Here is a 23698-nt window from a genome sequence, read left to right on the forward strand (position 1 = left end):
TTGGATCTTACTGTGAGGTCACTCACCCCCCGTTGTAGCTCTGCCCTGATTGGTTGGATCTTACTGTGAGGTCACTCACCCCCCCTTTAAAAGTAAGCCACCTTGGAGAGTTAAGCAGTTAGGGAGTGATCTCACATGCCTATAGACGGATGGTGTAGATGCCTCACCTTGACCCTTGAAGGATGGATTGTGAGTGGGCTACGCGCCTCATTTTCTGCTTTCTTTGCTGGTTGTGTTCAGCTGTCCTTCCTTTGGGACGTCTTTCTGAGGGTTTTGTGCTTCCGGCGTGTGAGGCCCCTGGTCTCCAAAGGGGGGTGGTCTGTTGGTAGCAGATTGCCTTGGGCGTGGGGGTCCTGCCTGCTCCTGGTGACCTTTGTTCCCTCCTTTCCGGGTTGTCTCCCCTCCCCTAGGGGAGTGTTATGATGGAAGCAAACCTGACCGCTTTGAAGCCCCAGAAGACAGTGATCTTCCTGAGGACATGGACACGGAGCCCCCCAGAGAGTCCCCCGCCGACCAGGCGGCCCCGGACGCGTCACGCAGCCCCACCCTCCGGCTGAACAGAAAGCGCAAGGTCTCTGGCAATAGGAACCACACTGAGACCACTGTGCTCCCGGAGGACTCTCTGCTGAAAGCCAAGCGGAGACGGGTCTCCAAAGGTGAGCTCGGTTTGGCTTCGGGCCCGCAGGGCACCCTACGGAAGTCCTGGAGCGGAGCAGTGGAAAGTTCCAGTCCCACCCTGGATCCCTGGGGGGAGCCACTCACACCTCCCCACCCCCCACCCCCATCCCACCCCCCACCCCCCCAAAGCCAGGTGGCGGGGCTGGAGCCCAAAGGTGGCCAAAGGCAAATAGACCCCCTCCCGAGACTTGGTGACAAGTTCCAGCCAACACAGTGACCACACCCCTCCCCTCCCCCACCCCTGTTAGTGATGTGTAAGACAGTTTGTTCCCCGCACCACCACCCCCGCCCCGGGGGGCTTCTTCATTAATTTGTAGTTATTTCTCCATTAGCTGACTGGCCTGAGAGGGAAATGACAAACAGTTCCTCTAACCACTTAGAAGAGCCACATTATAGTGAGCTGACCAACCTGAGGTGTGCATTGAATTAACAGGGCTCCATCCCAGAAAGCAGCGCCGCTTGCTGCACCTTAGAGAACGGCGGGAGCAGAGAGCAAACCTGGCCGGCAGGGCAGGAAGGAAGTGACCCAGGCGGTTCAGCCTGCGGTCACCCCCCAGGGCAATAGCATCTCCGAAGAGAAACCTGGCAGGAAAAGGGCAGAGGCCAAAAGCAACAGCAGCTGGTTGGAGGAGTCCCTTAAATGCAGTGACAATGAACAAGGATACGCACGGGGCGGGGGGCGCTCCTGGAGGGTGGATCACCCGCCCTCTGTGGGAAACGGCCCTGGAGGGGACCTGAGCGCCATCCAAGTTGACAAGAGTAGCGTGTGGCGAGCGGGGAGTTTTCTTCCTGAGGTCCTTTCAGCCTGCACACTTCCTTATGGAATGGACAGTGAGGCGGGAGCTCGACTTCCTGGGCTGCTCCTCATCACCCAGCCCGCGGCTGGGCAGGAAGGGAAGTCTTGGGTGACCCCGGGCGCTTGTCAGTGCCCTCATTCCAGCCTCAGGCTGTCCCCAGTCGCCCTGTCCCGAGCACCCAGGCCCCCCACGGGTGGGGACGGGAGCGCACGAAGGGCTGGCTTCTGCCCTCTCTTGCGGCCCTTTGAAGCGACTTGCCATTTGGCGTTTCGTGGGTTAGCCTATTTGCCGGTTGAATGTGGGATGATTAACATATTAGCGCTTTGAAAACATAATTGGTATATCTTTAAAAACTGAAGCTGCTCCAACGATCAGTGCTAACAATGGGCTTTTCTTTCCTCACCGGCTACAACTGTGTAACGCCCGCTGCTTCTCCCCCTGACAGATGTGCTGTGCATGGACGAAGAAATGGATCGGCAGCCTTCGCCCCTGCCGCAGCAATACACCGACAACAGCGAGAAACCATCCGGGAAGCGACCGTGCAAAACCAAGCATTTGATCCCTCAGGAGCCCAGGCGGGGCTTGCCGCTGCCAGGGGACTCCTAGGTGGACAATGCGGATGGCAAGGTACCTCTTGCCCCTGGCTCTCCCCCGCCCCCCGGGCCCGTGCAGGCACATCCCGCCTGCCTGCTTCTCTGCTTCTGGGGACAAAGCTTTCCTTTTCCTGAACCCCTCCCCCCAAAACGTCCCTGCCCCTTCCTAGGGGACGTGTCTCCTGGGTGGTGGTGAAGTTTCCAGCGAGTAAAAATGCCACCCCTTCCTCGCGCCCCGCCTCCCCCAGACTGAGAGGAGGAAAAGTGCTTTCCTCCACTCAGGTTTGTAACTCAGGGAGGAGGCGAACCAGCCGGGTGGAGGAAGGACAGCCTGAAATGTGTGCGCTGCCTGGTTTCGTGATAGGTGACCGTCCGGAGATTTTGAAAGCGGCCTGAGCCCAGTTCCGGCTATGATCTTTCGCCGGCCAAGCAGGACCAGAAGCCCTTGGACCGTTTGCAGCAATTGTTACCAGCTTCCCAGGCCTCGCAGCTGACATGGTCAAGCTCCCCTCCAGAGACCACCCAGTCCCGCCCGATGCTACCGGAAGCGCGGAGACTTATTGTCAATATGAACGCGGGTGAGACCCTCCTACGGCAGGCCTCCCGGCTTGGCTACGAGGTGAGCATCCTTGTGGGTGCCCCGGATCAGGATCCGCTGGCTGCTGCTCCTTGGGTGGGGGACACACTGGCTGGGGATGGGGGGCGGGTCTCAGAGCCCAGCCCCCTCCACGTGGCGGGCTGGGCTGGGTGTTCCAGCAGGGTGTTTGCGTTGGCCCTGCTCACACTGCGGGCTCTTTGGTGGCTTGTTCAGTCGTGGTGTGAAAAGAAAGGCAGGCCTCTCTGATGTTCCGTTCCCGTTCAGGCAGGCAGGCTGCTTCGGCCAGTCTGGCTCACTTATCTCTGATATAAAATCTGACCTAACCCAGGGCTTGGCGACCAGGGGAATTTTAATGAGCCCTTTTGGATTCTGAGTAGCAAGAAAGAGAGTAGGAGAGTAGTTATCAGCTCTACTAACTTGTGCTGTTTGGGGCAGAGTGATGCCCCTGTGGGGTAGCGGGTGGGCAGTGTCTGTGCAGAGTAGGGGTGGGAGTGGGGCAGACCTGAGCAGTCTCTTTCTGAGAGGGCACGGGAGCCGAGGGTTGATGGGCGGGGAGCAGGGGTTGAGCCTTGCACAAAACTCCCTGTCCACACTGCTGTATCCCAACCCAGCACGGCTGATGACAGTGATGGCCTCTATTGCTAGAGCAACATAGAAAGATAGCTGATATCTGCCTAAGCCCGTGTGATCTGTAGTAACTCCTTTCACCCTGTTAACATCTTCACTTGGGAGTAACGCGTACTAGCCCACTCTTGGATGAGGAAACTGAGCCTCAGAGGGGTTAGCTGATACCCGTACAGGTAGCAATCCAGCAGTGCTCCAGAGCCCACCACGCTCCTCAGCAAGACTGGCTCACACTGGAATTGCCCTTTTGACAGTTCAAAACCTCTGTGAGACAGATGACTCTCTCTGCCCTGTGCAGTTCCCCCACCATACTTGTCAGTAGCAATTGTGATGTAATAGCCCACAGGGCAAAGGCATTTTTCTGTGCTGGCATCAGCCCTCTGGGAGTTGAATGGTGACAGTAAAATGCGGTGCAGCAGGCTGAGCGTGGAGGTGTGGCTGAGCACTGGGGTGGCAGGACCCAGGCTGGCCCGGAGCCCTGGCGCCCACACCCTCAGCCAGCTCTGTGCCCCTGTCCCCCGTCTCCCGTCGTGTCCCCCCACCCCGGTCCATAGTGCCGTGAGCCCTTCAAAGTGTGCCTGCCTTGGCCCTAAGGCATGACTCTGGGTGAGTAGTTGGAAGCACTAGGGCTATGCTTAGTTTTGGGTGTTTTGTTGTTGTTGTTGTGGGTTGAATGTGCTGTTGTTTCTATCTACACGTCTCTTGGAGACCTGTCCATTAGCTAGAGAGCACTTTCTGGTAGTTAGCGCAGTTACTTGCAGGTGAAGTCCAAGGAGCACCCAGTTGGTTTCCCAAGAGCTGAGAGCGGGCGCCTAGGAGGACAGAGCAGTTGTTGCACATAGTGTTGAGCTAGACCCCCCGTGGTTGAGAAAATAGTCTCCTTGCTTCCAGCAAACACTGGAGGTGGGGGGGAGACCCCTAACCCCAACTTTTGGGTTAGGGTTGAGAAAGTAGACTCCCGCTTCCAGCAAATGCTGGAGATGGGGGGGCGGGGTGCTGCTGCACCCACCGTGGAGGGCGGGGCTCCGAGCCCCACCTGTGAACTTGGCATCATTTCCAGCAGTCTCCCTTTGGGACCAGAGACGTCAAAAGACCCTCGTTGGTCCTCTAAGACAGTTTCCATTTTGGTTTGGTGGCTCTGAGGCCTGGACCAAGGGGCACTTGATCCATCCTTTTTTAGGTTACCTGGCCTTTGATTGCACAGGAAGCCTTGGGAATGTTTAGGGTCGGATTTGTTTTTTTCTTCAAATGTAAATTTCAATATGTAGATTCCACAGATCACCAGTGTTGATGCTGAACATTGTGACAAGTAGATGAACGCTTTCAACTTTGAATCCAACTTTCTGGGATTTCTCTGGGCAGAATTTTAAATGTTGGGATGATGGCCCAGTTGGGAGATGTGGCAGCTTCAACCTTTTCACATTGAAGGACAGTTTGCTTAAGCAGATAAGGGTGTGGTTTGGGAGGGTTTTCCTGAAGTTTTGTCTTCAGCATTCTTGGTTATTTTCTTCTGCTTAGCCAAAGATACCATGTGCAGTATAAAGGCTGTCTGAGCTTTATGTCATGATAATGTGGTTCTGGAAGTTTAGAAACACACTCTGGCTTCAGATCCGCGTTAAATAGATCACTTGCGTGGCCAAAGACCTCAAACCTTTCCCTCCTGGGAAAAAGGCTTCTATTTCTTAGGCTAAAACGCTAGTGTGCAACCACATGCTTGTGCCTTTAGTGGTGATGGTTAAATTTTCTATGAACTGATTAAGTCATGTTTTTTAAAAAGTTAATGAGGCATTTAATTAACTCACAACGTCGGGCTTATGGCCTTTATGGTTACATTTTGCGGGTAATGGCATTCGGCTTATAGCCGCTGAACAGAGAGCTGTCCGACAAAAGCAGTTTGACTTTGCTCTGGAATGGCTGGGCTGCCCTTCAGACACTCCCGTTTATTTCTAGCGGAGAAAATAGACCAAGGAATGTGTTGCGTCGACAGACTCGCCCCGCTTCTTCACCTTTCAGTTAGAGAAAGTGTTGGTGGCGACGGTTGCCATCCATTTAGAGGCCATCACCCTCCTAGCTAGGAGAGTGTAGTTAGCCCACTTGACCCCCAACAGAGAAGGCCTGTGGGATGCTCGTCACAGCTGGATTGCATCCCTCTAACTGGGGCCCTCTTGGGCCTTTTGAATCTTCCCAGCTGACCAGGTACCAAAGACCTGAGTTATAGGTCTAGTACTTGATGTTAATTGAACTTGGGGTTTAATATCTCTGGGCCTCAGTTTCCAAGTGTTGAATGAGGATAGTACTACCTTCCTTTCCTGCTATCTCCTGGGTTACTGTGGGTGACAGAAGACGTCCTCATCTGGGGAAATGAGAAGCACTGTGTAAACAGTGGGATCAACGTGGTTGAGTTAGGACAGCCCGTGGCAAAAAGTCTGACCTGGCCGTGGGGCTACTGCTGCCTTTGCTGCCATCTTCCAGGAGAAGAGAGTTGACTTACCCACCAGCTTGGACGGCCTTTCATTTCTAGGTACCCTTGAATCTGCCCTAGTAGTGATGAAGGTTTCCAGGTGAAGGCCATGATTGTCACAGCAAATAAACCCTGGGTTGAGTAAATTGATGTGTGCACAGCAGTTGGTGGCGTTCAGAACTGATCCCAGAGCCACGTGACAGGGCCTCTCCCTGGCTGGGGCACACAACTCATTAGCTTGCAGCCGTCCACTCAAGTCTGGCTAGTGAGGGCCTGCTAAAAGAGCAGCAGCTTCATGCGGTATCCTGGATACCAGGGCTCGGGGCAGGTGGCCTGGGAGCCCAGAGGATTGTGGGCTTTCTGGCACGTTGGGATGTAAACGGAGAAACGCATTCGTGGGCGTGCCTTTTCTCTTCCTCCTCTTGTTTTGGAAGGGAGCTGCTGCGGTGACCTGAAGTAACAGGGCACCGATGGCCAGGTTTACCAGCATGCCCCATTGGGTTCACGTGGTAAGCAAATGGAACATTCTAGTTCGCTCCCAAGTGAGTGGTCACCTTTGATTGGCGTGTCCTCCAAAGGGCATAAAAGGTTTTACAGAATCCATCTCGCACTTATGGGCGGCTAGAATGATCCCCGTTTTAGGTTTAACAGATGAGTTACCTGAGAGATGTCACAAGGAGGCCTGTTCTGACCCCATCCCATCCCCCCTTACCCAGCAGACCATGTGTTGGGCCATATGCACGTTCTGCCTACTCCCAGCTCTCAGAACCTGACGGCTCTCTGCTGGGCACGACTTACCCAGTATAAACAGTATAACGTGTTTTCTGGTGGCAAATGCTTTCGATGTGTCTGAAAACTTTCTTAAGGTAATAAAACATTGAATAAATTCCTGCTCTGCTTACTGGGAGTGGTTCATATTAATATTTTAACAAGCCAAAGAAATAAGGTTAATAACAGTGATTCTAATGCACAGTGTTGACACAGAACATCTCCGGAGGTGGGGGTGAACGTTTTATTTGATTCTTGAAATGTGGAGGTTGCAGCCTGTGGTGTATCAGGTTCCTGTCATTAACTTGGGGCAGAATCAGTCTAAAATTTTCATATTTACTCGAGAGGGTGGAGGGAGGCAAAATAGAGGGTGGGGTTATTGGAGGCATTTTGTGTCATTCCTCGAGGATGGAGGGAGAGAGCTTCTCTTTAACTCCACTTAACATACAGACAAAAGCATCTGAGGCCCAGGTTCTTATTTGGGGTCTTAACAGGGGGCGCAAGGATGTAGCTGACCTGGGTGTCCCTGCTTCTCTAAGCTGGGGAATGTTCTCCGGCTGATTTAAGCTCTCTTTAAGTGTTGGTCATCCATACTTTTATCTAAACTTGTGTTATCGTCCACTGCCACTGACTGAACAGACCCATCAAGTGAGAATGGTCTGTGCTTGGCAATGTGTCTTCTAAGATGTTAGCAGCCGTGACACCTCTGTACTGGTCACGTCGGCCCCTGGGCTGAGGGCTTTCATCGCTATCCGAATGCGTCCTCTCAGCAGCCCTGTGGAAGCTTGGAGAAGTTCAAGGGTAACTTGCCCATGGCCAGGCCACTGGTGCAGCAGAGCCTTAGACAACACTGTCTGCATCTCCAAGCCCTTCTCACGCACTCTTGCCCACCACCAGGATGCCTGCTGCCTGCCCGCGCCATGGTGGGCTTTTGGCCCCAAGGATGTATGCCTTTGAAAGTGGGCACCGGCAAGCTATGGGGAGGTCACCCTTACAAGGTTCACTGTATGGTTGTCTGATGGTATCTCCTCTCCTCTCCTCTCCTCTCCCCGTAGGAAGCGGTCTTGTACTGCCTGGAGAACAAGATTTGTGATGTGAACCACCGCGACAACGCGGGTTACTGTGCCCTGCACGAGGCTTGTGCAAGAGGTTGGCTCAACATCGTACGACAACTCCCTGAATATGGCGCCGATGTCAACTGCAGTGCCCAGGATGGAACAGGGTCAGTGGCGGTCTTGCTCTTGGCCTGGCCCTGCTGGGGCATAGCCAGTGGTTCTCAGGGTGTGCGGGGAATCCCAGAAGGAAAGATGGAGAGTGAGTGCCATGTAAGCACACTGATGGTGGAGTCCTCTAGAATGGAATCGGACAGATCTTTCTGGCAAATTTACATAGAACTTTAAAACTCTGTGACGCTCTTATGGACAGAAGTCCCTGAAAATGTTGAGCCTCCATGAATAATCAGGGTTGTTCTCTTTTAAGACCCTGGACTCTTCACCAGCGTCTGTTGAATCTCAATCTTGAACATATATGTGAGTTGAAAGTTGCAGGAGTACAGACAGGTCCAGTGGCAACTGGCTTGATAGGACCTGCCGTGTCCACCCACATCCCCGGGCCTGGCCCCCACTCTGTCCTTGACCTCGGTTTATTGGCCAGAGGCCCATGTCTGAGTCAGCCCAAACATCTTCCTGGTTGTACCTGGGATGCCACCACGAGGCAGGGCACTGGGGCTTTCCTGACAGTCATAAAATGAGCAAAACCGTAAGGTATTTGGTGGTTCATGGTTTCCAAATCGCATCCTTTCTGGATGGGACTGCGGACAGTGTTCCTGACCCCAGCGGACACGGGCAGGAGGACTCTGTATCCTCCTGAGAACTCGCCCTGCCTGTCGACTGCTTCTGGGCGAGAGGGTTGATCACTCATCTCCAAATTGGTTTCCGGAGAGGTTCCACTTTGCCCCTAGTTTCTTTTACAAACTGCACTTTTTGGGTTTTGTTTGTAATGGTATAACAATGGCTTGTCGTATCTGCTTCCGTGATGCTGGGGTTCTTCCCCCCACCCCGCCGTATGTTACCTTCATACAGTCTGTCACTATTTAAGTTCATTGGAAACGTTTTCATCGTGGCCTGAGTTCCTCCTTGGGCCATGCATTAAGAGAGATTTGCATTGAAGAATTAGGCCTGAGATGGTCCCTTCACCTGTCCCGTAAAGGGTTATGTGTTGAAATAACAGAGTAATTTGTCGCAGCGACCGTACACTCACCTCCTTGGTGAAATAGCGCGCCTACGAGGCTTGGCCGCACACGCTCGATTTTGCCCCGTGTCCTTAGAAGCAAGCGTCGCGTGCACGGGTGTAATCCCCCGCACCTCTCCTAGGCCTCTCCACGATGCTGTCAAGAATGATCATCTCGAAATTGTCCGCTTGCTCCTCTCCTACGGTGCTGTTCCTACCCTGGCTACGTACTCAGGTAGAACCATCAAGAAAGTGAACCACAGCGAACTTCTGGAGAAGTTCTTAACAGGTACGGCAGAGGTCAAGACACGGTCTTGTTCAAGCATCTAGACGGTGACTTCACAGCCTTTCACCTGGGTTCCCCCTACCCCCACCCCCCATTTACTCTAAGTGACCCTTTACTGGGAAAAGCGGCCCAATGTTAGTCTGTCAAAGAAGAGATACATACTTTGAGTTTTGCGAGGTGGGGGGCTGGAAAACTCTTAGCTAGCCAGGCTAGCTTTTGTTTGGCAGGCTGGGGCGGTGAGGCGGGCAGTCCCTCAGGAAGGCGGGTGGACGCGTGGGGAGGTTTCAGTCAGATACCTGGAGGCGTGTGCAGTGGGACTTGTCAGGAGGTGACACCAGCCCCAGCGTGAGATGTTCCCGAACTCCAGCAGCATTTGCCTCTTACCAGCAGGCGTTATCCTGTTTCTCTCTCTCTCTCTCCCCCTCTCTCTCCACACTGTTGAAATAACCTGCAGGCTCCTGACGACGGTAACCCCGGTTGCTCTTCGGAGTTCTCTGGCAGCTCTGTGTGTGGTGAGCAGCCTTGTTCGTTTCAGTTGGGCTTGTGGGGGTGGGGGTAGGGGTGGGGGTGGTGCTGTGAGCAGGGCTTGCTTGGGAAAGAATTTTTCCAGGGTCCTTTTTGGAGAACAGTTGGAATCTTGCTCCAGCTTACTGACCTCTCTCTTGTTTGCCCCCCCGGTTAGAACCAGATGATGAAAGTGGTTACGATGTTTTAGCAAATCCCCCAGGACCGGAGGACCAGGATGACAGCAACGAGGCCTATGGTAACCTATTGGAGTTTGAATTTTCCGAAGACCCCGTTTTGCCGTGTTATAACGTCCAGGTGTCCGTCGCTCAGGGGTGAGCGTGGCCAGCGTGTGGTCGAGAGCCAGCCCAGCTGCTCTGTGGGGTGGCAGGAGTTAGAAATCCCCTTCAGCAGATGAGGGTGGCTGGGTTGGGGGGTGAGTGAATTCCTCACCAAGTGTCCACCGACCTCACATAATGCAGTGGAACTTTTCCAGAAAAGTTTGGGGGGTGGGAGGGCTCCCCAGCCAACTGCCCTCATTGGAACACACCCCTAGAGCCCAAAGGACACGGGAGTCAGCGACTGCAATTGCACAGTTTCAGTCACTAAACTCTTGGGGAAGGGATCCTCCCCAAACGGCTACCATAGGGGCCTTCCAAGGCGCGTGAGGCCCACGGGACAATACTGATGTGTACCCTCTTCTCGTATAAGATTAGAGAAAGCCGTATGTGGCACCTGGGATCTTATGTGTCTTCAGATTTGCTTAGATCGAGTCCTGTCCCCACAGTCGGGCCACTGTGCCCCATGACCAACCCTTCGGAGTGAACACATCAGGAGACCTTGCTCTGCTGTGTGTTGACCCCGGTGCTTAAGGAGTAGCATCCTCCTTGGACTCTGAGGCTGGGACCGTGTCTGCCTTTGTGGTGACATTGTATTCGGGATAGAGATGATAAAGTGTGGCAGGGTATCAGGAAGGATTGTACCACCTCCCTTCTCGAAAAAGCCTCACTCCCGGCAGCATTGAGGGGCGGGTTGGAGGTGTGGGAAAGGCAAGGAAAGCCAGGTGACCTCGAGTGTTTCTCATGCTCTCTCCGTGAGGGCCGGAGGAGAGGAGAGGTCAAAGAGGTGTTTGCCATCTCCCTTGGGTTGGCATACAGACTGGTTTTCCCCAGTGACTAGAACGGGGTGCACTTACTTGGAGAGGGGTGACCTGAGTTGTGGCCAGAGCCAAGGCAGCACTGGGGTGGCCTGCAACGAGGCTGGTTCAGGGGCGCTGCTCCTGCTTTTGTCTAAGTTGGCTGATCCGCCCTAGGTGGTCTCTTAACACATGCACATGAGTCCAGAGTTCCCCCGCTAGAAGTAGATCTTCCGGGCTTCCCTGGTGGCACAGTGGTTAAGAATCCGCCTGCCAGTTCAGGGGACACAGGTTCGAGCCCTGGTCCGGGAAGATCCCACATGCCACGGAGCAACTAAGACCGTGCGCCACAGCTACTGAGCCTGCGCTCTAGAGCCTGCGAGCCACAACTAGAGAAAGCCCGTGCACAGCAACAGGCCCAATGCAGCCAAAAATAAATAAATAAATAAAATTAAAAAAGAAAAAGAAGAAGTAGATCTTCTAAGGACAGTGAGAAGTGGAGTGGGGGTGGGGTAATCAAAGTGGAAGGAGCAGGCCCTTTCCCCGCCAGGAGACCGGTAGTTCATAGTTGGGAGCGCCTCTCATTTTGCCGGAAACTCAAACCACTGTCCTTTCTCTGGTGTAGGCCTCGTAACTGGCTATTGCTTTCAGACCTGCTCAAGAAACTGCAAATGTCCTCCTGCATATTCCGCTGCAATTTTCCAAATGTGGAAATTGTCACCATCGCGGAGGCCGAGTTCTGCCGGCAAGTGTCAGCAAGTCTCTTATTCTCTTGCCCCAAAGACCTGGAGTCCTTTAATCCAGAAAGTAAGGAGCTCTTAGATGTGGTGGAGTTCACGAACGAGCTTCAGACTCTGCTGGGCTCATCCGTGGAGTGGATCCTCCCCAGAGACCTGGACTCAGACGACGCCTGGTGAGCTCGCCGGGGCCCGCCGTGTACAGTGTGTCATGGTGTTAATCCTTGTGCATATGTGTCATAATATGACTATTTCTGTAAAGAAAGGACACTATGAGACACGACTCCAGTCGGAAGGACTTCGAAACATGTTTTTTTCTTTTTAAACTTTTAAGTCAGTTTTTATGAAGTTGTTAATAAAGTTTCTTTACTTTTCAATGTACACATGCTTTGGAATATGTTTGTTTTTACTCGGAACAATTGTTTCTTTTCTTTTTTAAGGAGAAAAAAAAAAAAGGCAAAGGAGCTCCACACTTTGACTTAATTTCATACAAAGCGCCGACGACAGAGGCCATAACTGTTGAGAGTTGCTTTTGGGGCAAATTAAACCAGTAAAATTTTAAACTCTTCCTCCATATTAAAGGGATTGAATAAATTGGCCACTTTGGTGCACCTGTGTCCTGCGAATTGTCCAACTGGAGATGGAGGTTTAGAAAGTGAGTTTCAGTCTTGTTTAAGTCTCCTCCCATCAGACTGGTCTCGTGATTTCCTACACACCATGTTACTTCCTGTCTACCTTTCCTTGGTGTTGTTCATGCCTGGATTGTCTCCTGTACCTGCTCAAACCTTGGTCCATTCTCATTTGTACCATGGAAGTTTGTCATGCCGGATACTGTCAGAACTAATTTTACTTAAGTTTGTGTTAAGGTGCAAAGCACACGTTTTGTATATTTTCTGTTTTTTGTGTTTGTGTATATTTTATGGTTTCGCTTCAAGAAATATTATGGGAAGGGAAATAGCAAGATGTAAAGAGCAAAAAAGTCATCATTCTCTTTCAATTGTTAGAACATCTATCTGCAATCATAATTATGATGCACTGTGGTATGTGTTAAAATAGTAAATACATGTAACGTCCCGTAGGAGCAGCAAACTCTGGTGTTGGTGAGGGTGTGTCATGGAAGTAATCACAAAGCAGGTGACTGTTGGTTGGGGTCCTGAAACATTAGTGTGCCTTCCCTGTGTCCAGTAGTGGTCTGGAGGGGTCAGGAAGCCTGCCTTTGAATTTGAGGGAACAGAGAGTTTGAGGTCCTCTCTCTTCTATTGCTCTAGTACACTGCATAGCAGCAGTATACTGGGTTTACAGTTGACGTTTAAATCGCTGATTGATCATTAAGATTGGGATGTATCTTTGGAAATGAAAATAGGAAGAATCGTATGCTTTTTCTTTTTTTTCTTTTTTTTCCTATATCTGAAAATGTATGTAGTACTTTGCTGAGTGGTTGGGAATAAAGTTTGCAGTATTCAGTGTATTCAGTTTTAGTATCTAAATAGAATTAAACTGTTGCTGTAAAGTGGAATAGCACTTTGTTACTGACAAGTTTTAGAATGCATCTGTTCGTCAATTACCTGTTTGGGAAGATTGTAGTTAATGATTTTGAGAATGTGGCTATAAACCTCCAACTGACTCAAGAAAAGCAAATAAGTCAAGATTGACAAATGTATAGGCTCTTCATCTTATTGTGTGGGTGGGTTTTTTTTGTTTCCTTTTAGTTATTTGCCAAGGTATAAAGAATTCTATCACACTTAAGACAAGTTAAGTAAACGTCACGGGGTGTATTCTGACATGGCATGGAGCAGATCACATGGCCTAGATCTTAAAGGTGATTTTATGTTTAAACTTTCATGAAAACATATGTGATTGAAACACATTAATATATTGATACAGAGGGCAGTTAATTTTTGTCTTTTTTTGTGTGTGTGTGTGGTACTGTTGTGGCCTCTCCCGTTGTGGAGCACAGGCTCTGGACGCGCAGGCTCAGCGGCCATGGCTCACGGACCTAGCCGCTCCGCGGCATGTGGGATCTTCCCGGACCGGGGCACGAACCCATGTCCCCTGCATTGGCAGGCGGACTCTCAACCACTGCGCCACCAGGGAAGCCCTAATTTTTGCCTTTTGATACATGTGAGCGCAGCTTTCATTTTGCTGAAAGAATATGACCAGTTTTCAGTTTGGGATTCTACCATTTAGTAAAGATAGTCCATTTAATTTTAGAAATAAGAGATTTAATATATACTACCTAATAATACTTTTATGTATTATTTTACTGAAAACATTTATTGTAATACTGTGAAGAAACTATGCCATTCTAGTCTTCAAGACTTAAATGAATCAAGTGTTTATTAGCTGTTGTAGTTTTTAAACTAATAAAAGTCAGTACATCAGCAATTTGTAAATACAGTTTTTAAAATATGCCTTAACAACTTTACAGTGGTTATAATGACTGTATTTAGGCCTAAAGTTAGTTAATAATTTGACATGAAGGCTTTTTAATAGTTTGATGGTGCAGATCAGGGATAGGTAAACTCTGGCTGGTGGGCCAGATCCAGCCCGTCGCCTGGCTTTGTAAAGGAAGTTTTTCTGGAACATAGTCGCACCCGTTGTTTACATGGTAGTTATGGCTCCTTTCACCCTACACCAGTGGGGCAGAGTAGTTGCAACAGTAACTGTACAGCCCAGAAATCTGGAAATGTTTAAATTTAGATTTTAAAAATTGAGAACTTCTTTGAGCCTATACAGGGCAAGTCCATTGACCCCTGAGGTAGAAAACAGTCAGGAACTTGGGTGCGGAAGCCAAATGGCCTAGGTTCAAATCCCCTTTCTCCCATTTCATAGCTAGTGACCATGGGCAAATCACTTAACCTCTATGCCTCCTTATGAGGTTTAAATGCACTTATTTGTATAAATAGTGCCTGGCACATACTAAGCGCTGTGTAAGTGATTGCTGTTGTTTCTGCTTGGAGTTTTAATAAGTTAATAGAAAAATGACACTAATGATTTTCCTTTTAGAGTAACAAAGGCACTTTGAGTCTTTTACTTTTTCAGGAATGTAATAAGACTTTTTTCATTGACAGTCAGTGTTCCCTGTTACCAAAATTTACTTTATGAATATAAAGAATTGAATGTCTTCAAGACAGTACTTTTGCTTAAATGTCAAACTATTATTTTCCCAAGGCACATCAAACTGGCTCTGCATAGTCCAGGCCTCTAAAGCTTGTGTGCACACCCTAGGTAGCATGTGAGATACATTTTGTAAATATAGTTTTTTAAATAATGCTTGAGACTTCCCTGGCAGTCCAGCAGTTAACACTATGTGCTCCCAATGTAGGGGGCTTGGGTTCGATCCCTGCTCAAGGAACTAGATCCCACGTGCCTGCCATAACTAAGAGCCCACATGCCACAACTAAAAGATCCGGCATGCTGCAACTAAAGACCGGCACAGCCAAACAAACAAACAAACAAACAAATAAATAAATAAATCTTTATAAAAAATAAGTAAAATAAAATAATGCCTTAGGAGTTAGGAAAAGAAAATATTAGAACATTTTTACCTTTGTATTATTTTTAAAAATCTGTGTAGTTTATCATGTACATAAATTATAGGTATGGAACTTTGTGTATATAATTTGTTAATAAATAAGATGCATATTAAAAAGTTTTCTTATGGTTTGCCCAGTCAGGTGTTTGGAGGCCATTGGAGGACAGGATGATGAAATATAGGGCCTCAGCAAAGATAGAATTTAGAACCAATTCCCTGACTTAGAAGATAAGGAAAATAATTCATAGACTGTAATTGAGTTGTCCAACTTTGCATAAGTGTTCAGAAACAGGAAATGCAGTGGCTAGAATCTAATCACTGACCAAGCAGAATCTGGGTCACTGGACTCGTAAACCAGAAGTGACTGTTGGATTTCTCAGGTTGATGCTCCTGGCATATATGCTTGATCTGTGTGTATGTGTAAATCTCTGACATAATAAGCCATACTCAGGCACACCCTGTTTCCTTATTCAAGCATCTTAATTTCATCCCACTAAATCTTTGAAGTATCCGACTACCAGAAGGCATGAAGAAACCTGGGCTGAGAGTCTTCATTCCAGGAGACGTGATCTTGACTGCATGGCTGGTTTGAGGCGCATCACTCTGAACTGCAACCCGCTCATTGGTGACCTGGGTGCAAGTGCTTTGGCAGAATCTCTTAGTGAGGATTTATGGCTTAGAGGGAAATTCTAAAATTGAAAATATTGAATTTTTAATATGAAATATGCTTAGCTTTTGGCATGATACTATTGTGATAGGATTTTTTAAAGCCTCATTTTACTGATAGCTTTTATTTTGCTTTTCAACTTTCTCTCAGAGTTGCATATATCCTTTACAGAAAATAGAGAGTAACAAGAGAACCTATAATTTTAATACCCAGATATAATCACTGTTCATTTTGGCGTATATACTTTCAGTCTTTTTTTTCCTACAAATATATATGTACACTTAGGGATTACAAAAATAGAATTGTAGTATACTTGCTATTTCACATTCCTGCTTTTTTCACTTAATGATGTATCATGTAGTATTGCGTCGTATTGATGTCCCATAGTTTAATCAATTCTTTGCAATTCTATTTAGACAGTTTGCTTTTCCCTGTCAGATACAATGTGAATACGTTGTATATACATCTCTGTGTGCATCGGGATTACTTCTGTAGAATAAGGTACTACAAGTGGAATGACTTAAGTGTGACCTATTTTTAAGACATTTGATACACATGGCCAAATTACCACCCAGAAAGGCTATGCCAATTTGTAGTCCACCCCAACAGTAGATGTGAAGCCTGCCTCTCACAAACACTGGCCTGTAGCACTTGTAAAAAAATGTAAAACTACAAAAATGAGTACCTCTCCATTTTCTATGCAAGTGGGATTACTCCAAATTTTATAACTTTTTTCAATTAATTCAGTATGAGCATTTTAGCAAGTCAGTAAATTTGCATCTCCTACATCATTTTTTGTGATTGTTCAGTATTCCATTATATGAATATGCCACAGTGCACATAGCTTATCCATTCTTGTATATAAGCTTTGTCCAGTTTTTCAGTTACAAATAGTACTCTGATATATATCCTTACCTATATCTCTGACTATTTCTTTTGGTTAAATTCTTAGAAAGAGAGTTGTTGGATCCAAAGTGTATAGACATTATTTAAAGGCTTTTCTTACAGAATCGTGGCTTCATCTGATAGGAGAATAACCACATTTTGTTTTATTTTGTATTCATTTGATTGACTGGTGAGGTTTACTGGCTGTTTGTATTAATTTGGCTATTTGGTTAATTATACCCTGTGTCCATTCTTCTGTAGTGAGAGTTTGTAAGGGTTGTATCATATCCTGTCAGATCCGTATGTCTGACTTGCTATTTCTGTGCGTCATGGGGGTGTTGAAAGACTCCAGTTATTTTAATGTGATGGTCCACACAACACTTAAACAAAAGACTCATGATAGTTTCCTTTCATGTAATAGTTTTTAATCCCTGTGCTTTAGTGATGATCCCTTTGGTTTAAATGAGTAGGTTGTTCAGCCCCAGAACTACTAGAATTCATGATCAGTTTTTCTGGTTTTTGTCTGACCTTTTACTGCGAGGGTGCTTGACCATCATACTTTCATGATAGGTTTTTAGTATGTATTCTCTACTCACACATTGTTGAAAGTTTTTATTATTTGTATCCTCTTAGACTTGTCTTTTTTTCCTCTAAAACTAACAGTTATTAGATTTCTTCTATTTTGTTTTCCCCTTTGAACTAGTTTCAAGTGTGATTTGGAGCTGAAGATCATGATCAAAAGAATGCAGTGCATTTCTGAGCTCCACCAGGTTTTGCTTGTGAGGTTTACATGCCCCTGCCGCCCTTGCTAATTATGAACTGAGATTCATTTTGTGATGCTTTTTGCTCATAGGTTATATACAGTTATTCTTCAGTTCTGTAATTGTAAAATATGTTGTCTGATTTATTGGTACTAAAGCCAGGGTTATCATTGCACATCCAAGAAGAGGTTTTTAAATTGGATTATGCATTATGTGTGTGCGTATATGTCTCTTTTTTTCCATAGCCAAAATTACAAACCTGCCATGACTTGTCCTGTGCAGGACTCTTCCACACGTGAGAAAACGAGAGTTGTCTATATGTTAAATCTGTAGAGTTAGCAAGTGACCTTTTGTCTTTCATCGAAAGCACTTGACCTGCAGCAGTGCGGCCTCACCAGTGAAGGAGCAAAGGCTTTACTAAAGGCCCTTGAAACCAACAGAACTCTGCTCGTTCTGGATATAAGAAAAAATCTGCTGGTTGGTATGTGGTCACTTTTTTTAAATTGATAAACACATAGCAAAACAAAAAGAATTTGTTCAGGTATTGACAGTTTTTTAAAACTTAATGTGTTTAACTTTCCTCATCATATCCAGTTGGCCCTTGAACAACGTGGGGTTAGGGGTGTCGACCCCTATGCAGTTGAAGATCTGGGTATAAGTTTATAGTCAGTGGTTTCACATCTGTGGATTCAACCAACCTTGGATCATGTAGGACGATAGTAACTATGTATTGAAAAGTATGCGTGTGTCAGTGGACCCACGAGGTTCAAACCCATGTTGTTCAAGCTTCAACTGTACTTTTCTAGTGTTGCACTTCCCTTATGTTTTTAGCAGCTAATGTACTAATTAAAGTGAATTATACTTGTCAATTTTTCTTATCTCTACTCTGAATAGAGGTGAACCTAGATACTAAGCCTGCTTCCACCAAGAGCATTCTTTCTTTCCTGTGCAACCTCTGAATTCTTGCCAGGAGTACTTTATTCATTTGTCAGACTCACAAGTAATTTTGTAATCATCTTCTGTGTGCCAGAGACGGGTTTAGGGACTAGGGATAAAGCAGTGAACCAGACAGACAAAAGTCTTGCCCTCATGGAGCTTACATTCTAGTGAAGGAGATCAGATAGAAATGAGTAAACAGATAAGTCATATAATTTTAGAGAGTAGGAAGTGCAAAAGTATCTTAATGTAAGGAGAGTGAGGGAGAGCAGGTAGGACTCCATTGGATAGGTTTGTTAGGGGACAGCTTCACTGGAGAAGTGGCATTTGAACGGAGACCTGAATGAAGAGAGGAGCAAGCCATGGAAGATGTAGAGTAAGCACATTCCAGGACAAGGAGGCAATGAGTATGTAGGCATGTAGGTGGGTGGAGTATTTAAGGAAAAGCAAGGAGGCCAATCTGGGCAGAGTACCAGGTGAAGAAGAGTGTGGTAGGACATGAGGTCAAGGAGCTAGCCAGGGGTCTGCTCTTGTAAAGTCTTGAAGGCCAGAGTAAAGATGTGGATTATTCTAAATGAGTAGAGGGGTTTGAACTGGAAAAAGGCATGATCCAAATCGTATCTGAATAAGGTGACCTGGTATAGAGAAGGGACCTGGGAGGATAAGTAAGAGGAACAGGGGGCTTCCCTGGTGGCGCAGCGGTTGAGAATCCACCTGCCGATGCAGGGGACGCGGGTTCGTGCCCCGGTCCAGGAAGATCCCACATGCCGCAGAGCGACTGGGCCCGTGAGCCATGGCTGCTGAGCCTGCGTGTCCGGAGCCTGTGCTCCGCAACGGGAGAGGCCACAACAATGAGAGGCCCGTGTACCGCAAAAAAAAAAAAAAAAAAAAAAAAAGAAGAGGAACAGGGAGACCAGTTAGGAGACTATCACAGTGCTCCAAATAAGAGATGTTTATGGCCTAGGTTAGGTTGGAAGTTTGCAGCAAGTGAAAAGTGGTTGAATTCAGGTTGTGTTTTGAGGGTGTAGCTCTCAAGACCTGCAGATAGATGTGAGGTATGAAGGAAATAGTAACAAGGAGACAAGTCGTTGATGATTATGTGTGCAACTCGGTAGTATCCCTTAGAAGAAGGGGGCGGATGGGAGGAGCAGCTTTTGAGGGAATATCAGGACTTGGTTTGTTATCTTGGATGCCCTGGTTTGATATCTTAGATGCTCTTTAGGTATCTAAGTGTCTGGACGGTGCTCAGACTGTACTTTGTATCCAAAGGTATCCAAAGCCACTTTAGATGCAAAATGTTTCAAGTTGACCTTTGCTGCTGCCAAAATAGTAGCCACTGTGGGCAGTCTGCAAGATGGCATCTTAGGTTTCTGAGGACGAAATTAGAATACACAAAGGGGGAAATAAGTGTATAATTATATAATGTAGATTTCATATTTAAATGTATGGGTAAAGCAATAATTAGTTGGCTTTGGGTTTTAAATGGAAATAGCCACTCATTGGAAAATAATTACTCTAATTTCAATTCATTTTACTTTAGATCATTCTGTGATGAAAACAGTTACCAAAAAAGTTCTCCAGATGGAAGGAGTGCCAAGTCAGAGGTATATAACATGTTTCAGTTCTTTCGGAAGAATTTCTCTTTAATGGCTTGGTTTTCTTTCTTTCTTAAAAGAAAATTATCAAGGTACTTTCTGCCATCTTAAAACTAAGATTTTAGTCAAATCAAATGGCTTTTCTGTTTTTGAAAATGTTGTGTGATGCTTTAATTTAGGTTCCCAGATATGCACATTGAAAACCTTTTAACTTTTTATTTTCTGTAACATATTATCGTTAGTCACAAATAGTCTTTTTTTTTTTGGTGATAAGAATGAATAGTAGGAGCAGCATTTGTGAAACCAAATCTAACATGAAACTGACTCTTTCTTGTGAGTAAATTTGAATTTTGAAACAGCAAAACAATAAGGTTTAATAAAAAGCAAAATAAATTTTTTATGTTTATGATCTGCCAATTTCCCAGAAAGAGTTTTGTGGTGACTTTAGTTATATACCAGATACATTAAAATCACCAGTGGACAACACATCTTTTATTCAGGTGCCCTCTGAAAGTTTTAAAACTTTGTTGACTTCATATCACTGAACGGTCCACTTTAAAATGGTTAAAATTATAAATTTTCTGTTTTGTGTCATTTACCACAATTTTAAAAAAATGTGTTGTTTGAAGGTTTTTGGGTTTTATAACGGTATTGTATTAGCATAAAAATGAAAAATTTAAAAGACCACCTCTAATCCCATTATCCTATCAAGCAATATTTACATTTTTATTTTCTCTTTCCTGCTGTCTATAAACATAATTCCACATAGCTTCAATATAATTTGCCATTCTTATCTTTTCATACTAAATTTAAATTCTGTGATTCATAGTTATACTTTTTACCATTGCATTCACAAGGTTTCATTGAGTAGGTTAATTTTTTAAATTGGTGAAAAATTGGAAATAACCTCAAATAAACTATTGTAAACATCTTCATAAATACAGCTTTTTTTTTTTCTACTTAAAGTTGTATGTTTTTGATTCTCTATTAATCAACTTGCTTGGACAATAGTATATTAAATAAGTTGTTAAGAGTGTTTATGAAGTCAAAAAAAAGCTTATGATCGTCTGCCCATTGTTATTTCAAGAGAGTGATATTTTAATAATCAAATAGTACATTCAAAGAAGTTAAGATTTGTGATATCACACTCATTAGATATTATTATTAAAAATTTATATCATATGTAAAGCATTCTTAAAATAGCTACATTGACTTTTGCTATGATATTAGAAATGGAAATCTATATAAATAAAACATGTATATGTAAAACATATTAGGAATTCTGTAAAATTAGTACAGAATAATAGGGCATCATGGAATGAGAACAGTTAAACTTTTTTTTTTTAGTTAGCATGATTAAACAAAGTGGAAATGTAACTGAAGTATACAAGCTCATTGAGCTCTTTTAAGAGTAATTTTATTTCTTGGGCTTTTTTTTGTATTTGCCTCAGTTATTTGGAGACATAGAGGTAAGCCAAATCAGTATCTGGGTATATACCTAGATCCAGGTGAGTATAGGAGTGAAATAATGGTGTGAATTGTGTCACATTTATATTGTACTTATATATGCCTAATAAAAGATGGGAACTTTTATTAGAAATTTTTAAATCTCCTAACAAGAAAAGTGTAATTAAAAAAAATTTTAATACAAATGTATTTGCATTAGTTTCTGAAAGTAAAGGAAGGGTATACACATACAAACCATATGCATACAAACATTTTTTTTGATGGCAATGAAGTTAAAAAACACAATAAAATATCACAAAATGAACTGAGCTCCTATATATTTTTAAGAGGCATGTAAATCACACAGGATCGTGTGGTGATTATCAATAAGCTACACTCTATGAAATATTTGTCCTATATTACCACATACACTCCCTTTTACCCTGCATCCTAATGCTGCTAAAATATAGTAGAAAGCAGCAGCATAGCACAGGGAGATCAGCTTGGTGCTTTGCGATGACCTAGAGGGGTGGGATAGGGAGGGTGGGAGGGAGGCTCAAGAGGGTGGGATATGGGGACATGTTTATGCATATGGCTGATTCGCTTTGTTGTGTAACAGAAACTAACAGAATTGTGAAGCAATTATACTCCAATCAAGATCTATTAAAATAAATAAATAAAATAACATAAAATACAGTAGCTTTGAAGGATAAATATAACCATTTTAACCTATGATGTTTGTTTTCAGTAAATTCAAATTAAATATTTAAATGTGAATTTTAATATATGGCTTGTTCTAAGTAAAATATTAACACGTAGGTCTAGTTTCTGCAACCAAATGTTTCCTATAAAGATACTTGCCTCTTTACTACTGAAATATAGGGTAAGTCTCCACATTTCACTCTTTCATCCGGTGGGTTTCATTTGGTTTTTTTTGTGTTTTCTATATGAAATCAAAGGAGCAGTGAAGGTTGACAGGCTTATAGGAGGGTAAAATTGACTCACCTACCCCTCAGCAACTTGCAGCCTTATAACTTGTATTGTTTTTACATAGAAAAATTCATCTTAAATTTAACTTTTGGTCTACTTCTGAAGATTCTGTTTGGCAGAAGTCATGGGTATATCTGTGTTCCTGTGTCCTTGAGACTCAGAAATGCCAAAGGTGTTCTACGATTCAGGAAACTTGAGTGTTTCTGCATGATACATAAAATGTATCATACTTTGGGATCTTTTTTTAAACTTTATTTTTGCATTTCTGCACATCTCAATACTTTTGTTTTAGTTAAAATAACTTGTTACTGTAGAGAACTTATATTTTTTTAAAATGCTGGCTTATGGAAAACCTTTGTACAAAACCGATCCTCTTTTTAATGGGCTTGGCATCACTGTCAAGTGCCTTTTTGATTCCTTTCGACGTGTGCACATGTGACAGTTGCTGTGTAGACCTTTGGTGCATCTTGATTCCTTGTTTTCATGCTTTGTCAAACGTAGTCTTTTGGCCGCAAAGAAGCCTGTAAGTAAAGGAAGGAAACACCCTGCTGGTAAAGAATGTTACCCTCCTGAAGCGCTACCACCTGGAGTGTCTGGTTTCCGGCCATTGTGTCCTGCAGAAAGTGCAAAAAGCAACAGGTAACCTGTTTGCATTCCCTGTCTTTTTCAGTCATTTAGAGTTCTTTATTTTGGAACTTGTATTATGTGGGTGGTCTCTGGTGCTTTGTGTAGAGGAAAAAGGGTAACTCACACATGGCTTCTGCCTAATAAGCCCTCTAAGGAAGAAAAATTAAAAGTAATTGGGAGTTTCAAGTTGTTTCTCAAGTGTCACAACAGAGGTAACTCCGTGGGAGTCTTGAGGAGACTAAAATGATCACCAATTGTGCATGTGAGGAAAGTTTGATTAAAGGCAGGTGTAGTTGAGCGAAGCCCTACAGCACAGAAGTAGGAATTTGGATACGTACGAATGGGAAAAAAGACATTTTAGGCATGGGAAATAGTTTAATGCAGAATGGATGAAAAATATGCATTAGACCTATTCTGAATCAACTGGCTTATTAACTCAGTAAATCAGATTTAGTGAGTCAAACTAGCATTAGCTGATTTCTTATCCAGGGGATAGCTGTTCATAGTAATTTTTGTCACAGAACAGTAAATAAAATGGTTGAATTATAGCTTTAGGCTTGCTAAGTGAAATAGATGGCTCTAGATGATCTTCAGGTGACTTACTTGGTAGTAATCAGGAAATTGGGGATTAACAATTGCTTAAGAAAACAAAGAGAATTGACTTTAAATAGTACTTGAAGTAGTTCCTGTGTAAAATATCTGTTCAGTTGCTCATGTTAAATGGATGTTTCTAATCCCCACTGGACAACCGACTACTTTTTTGCAAATGGTAATGTGAATTGCTGTTGCATAAACTAGTGTTGAATCTCCAGTGTTTGCACTTGAGTTTCACAGCTCTGTGGTTTC

General features: G+C 45.0%; 2 protein-coding genes and 2 pseudogenes across 4 annotated transcripts in view; 3 read left to right on the plus strand and 1 right to left on the minus strand.

Annotated features, from left to right (window-relative positions):
* The window catches only part of LOC308610764 (centrosomal protein of 78 kDa-like), a 425259-nt pseudogene that overhangs the window by 246810 nt on the left and 154751 nt on the right, over positions 1–23698 (minus strand). The window lies entirely within an intron of this gene.
* On the plus strand, positions 296–2189 carry LOC308610775 (BCL-6 corepressor-like). The gene is made up of 2 exons (XM_081259784.1): positions 296–656; positions 1921–2189. The coding sequence occupies exons 1-2, from the start codon at positions 479–481 to the stop codon at positions 2079–2081; spliced, it is 339 nt and encodes a 112-aa protein (XP_081115910.1). The 5' UTR covers positions 296–478; the 3' UTR covers positions 2082–2189.
* LOC308610761 (BCL-6 corepressor-like) lies at positions 2089–11819 on the plus strand (the record flags this gene model as incomplete). The annotated part of the gene is made up of 4 exons (XM_081259777.1): positions 2089–2097; positions 9489–9546; positions 9717–9873; positions 11299–11819. The coding sequence occupies 4 exons, from the start codon at positions 2089–2091 to the stop codon at positions 11588–11590; spliced, it is 516 nt and encodes a 171-aa protein (XP_081115903.1). The 3' UTR covers positions 11591–11819.
* The window catches only part of LOC308610762 (centrosomal protein of 78 kDa-like), a 28303-nt pseudogene continuing 16591 nt past the window's right edge, over positions 11987–23698 (plus strand). Inside the window, exons 1-5 of the transcript in view lie at positions 11987–12065; positions 13120–13229; positions 15453–15627; positions 17626–17739; positions 19735–19790. The product of the transcript in view is annotated as a centrosomal protein of 78 kDa-like (transcript). The remainder of the gene's footprint in view (positions 12066–13119; positions 13230–15452; positions 15628–17625; positions 17740–19734; positions 19791–23698) is intronic.

The sequence above is a fragment of the Mesoplodon bidens genome (genome assembly GCF_964165515.1).
Source record: "Mesoplodon bidens genome assembly, contig: HAP1_SCAFFOLD_178, whole genome shotgun sequence".
NCBI classification, from domain to species: Eukaryota; Metazoa; Chordata; class Mammalia; order Artiodactyla; family Ziphiidae; genus Mesoplodon; species Mesoplodon bidens.

Coding starts and splice junctions, on each gene's coding strand:
- LOC308610775 (XM_081259784.1), top strand. CDS start 479: ATGGACACGGAGCCCCCCAGAGAGTCCCCCGCCGACCAGGCGGCCCCG. Junction 657..1,920: donor GCGGAGACGGGTCTCCAAAG/GTGAGCTCGGTT, acceptor TCCCCCTGACAG/ATGTGCTGTGCATGGACGAA.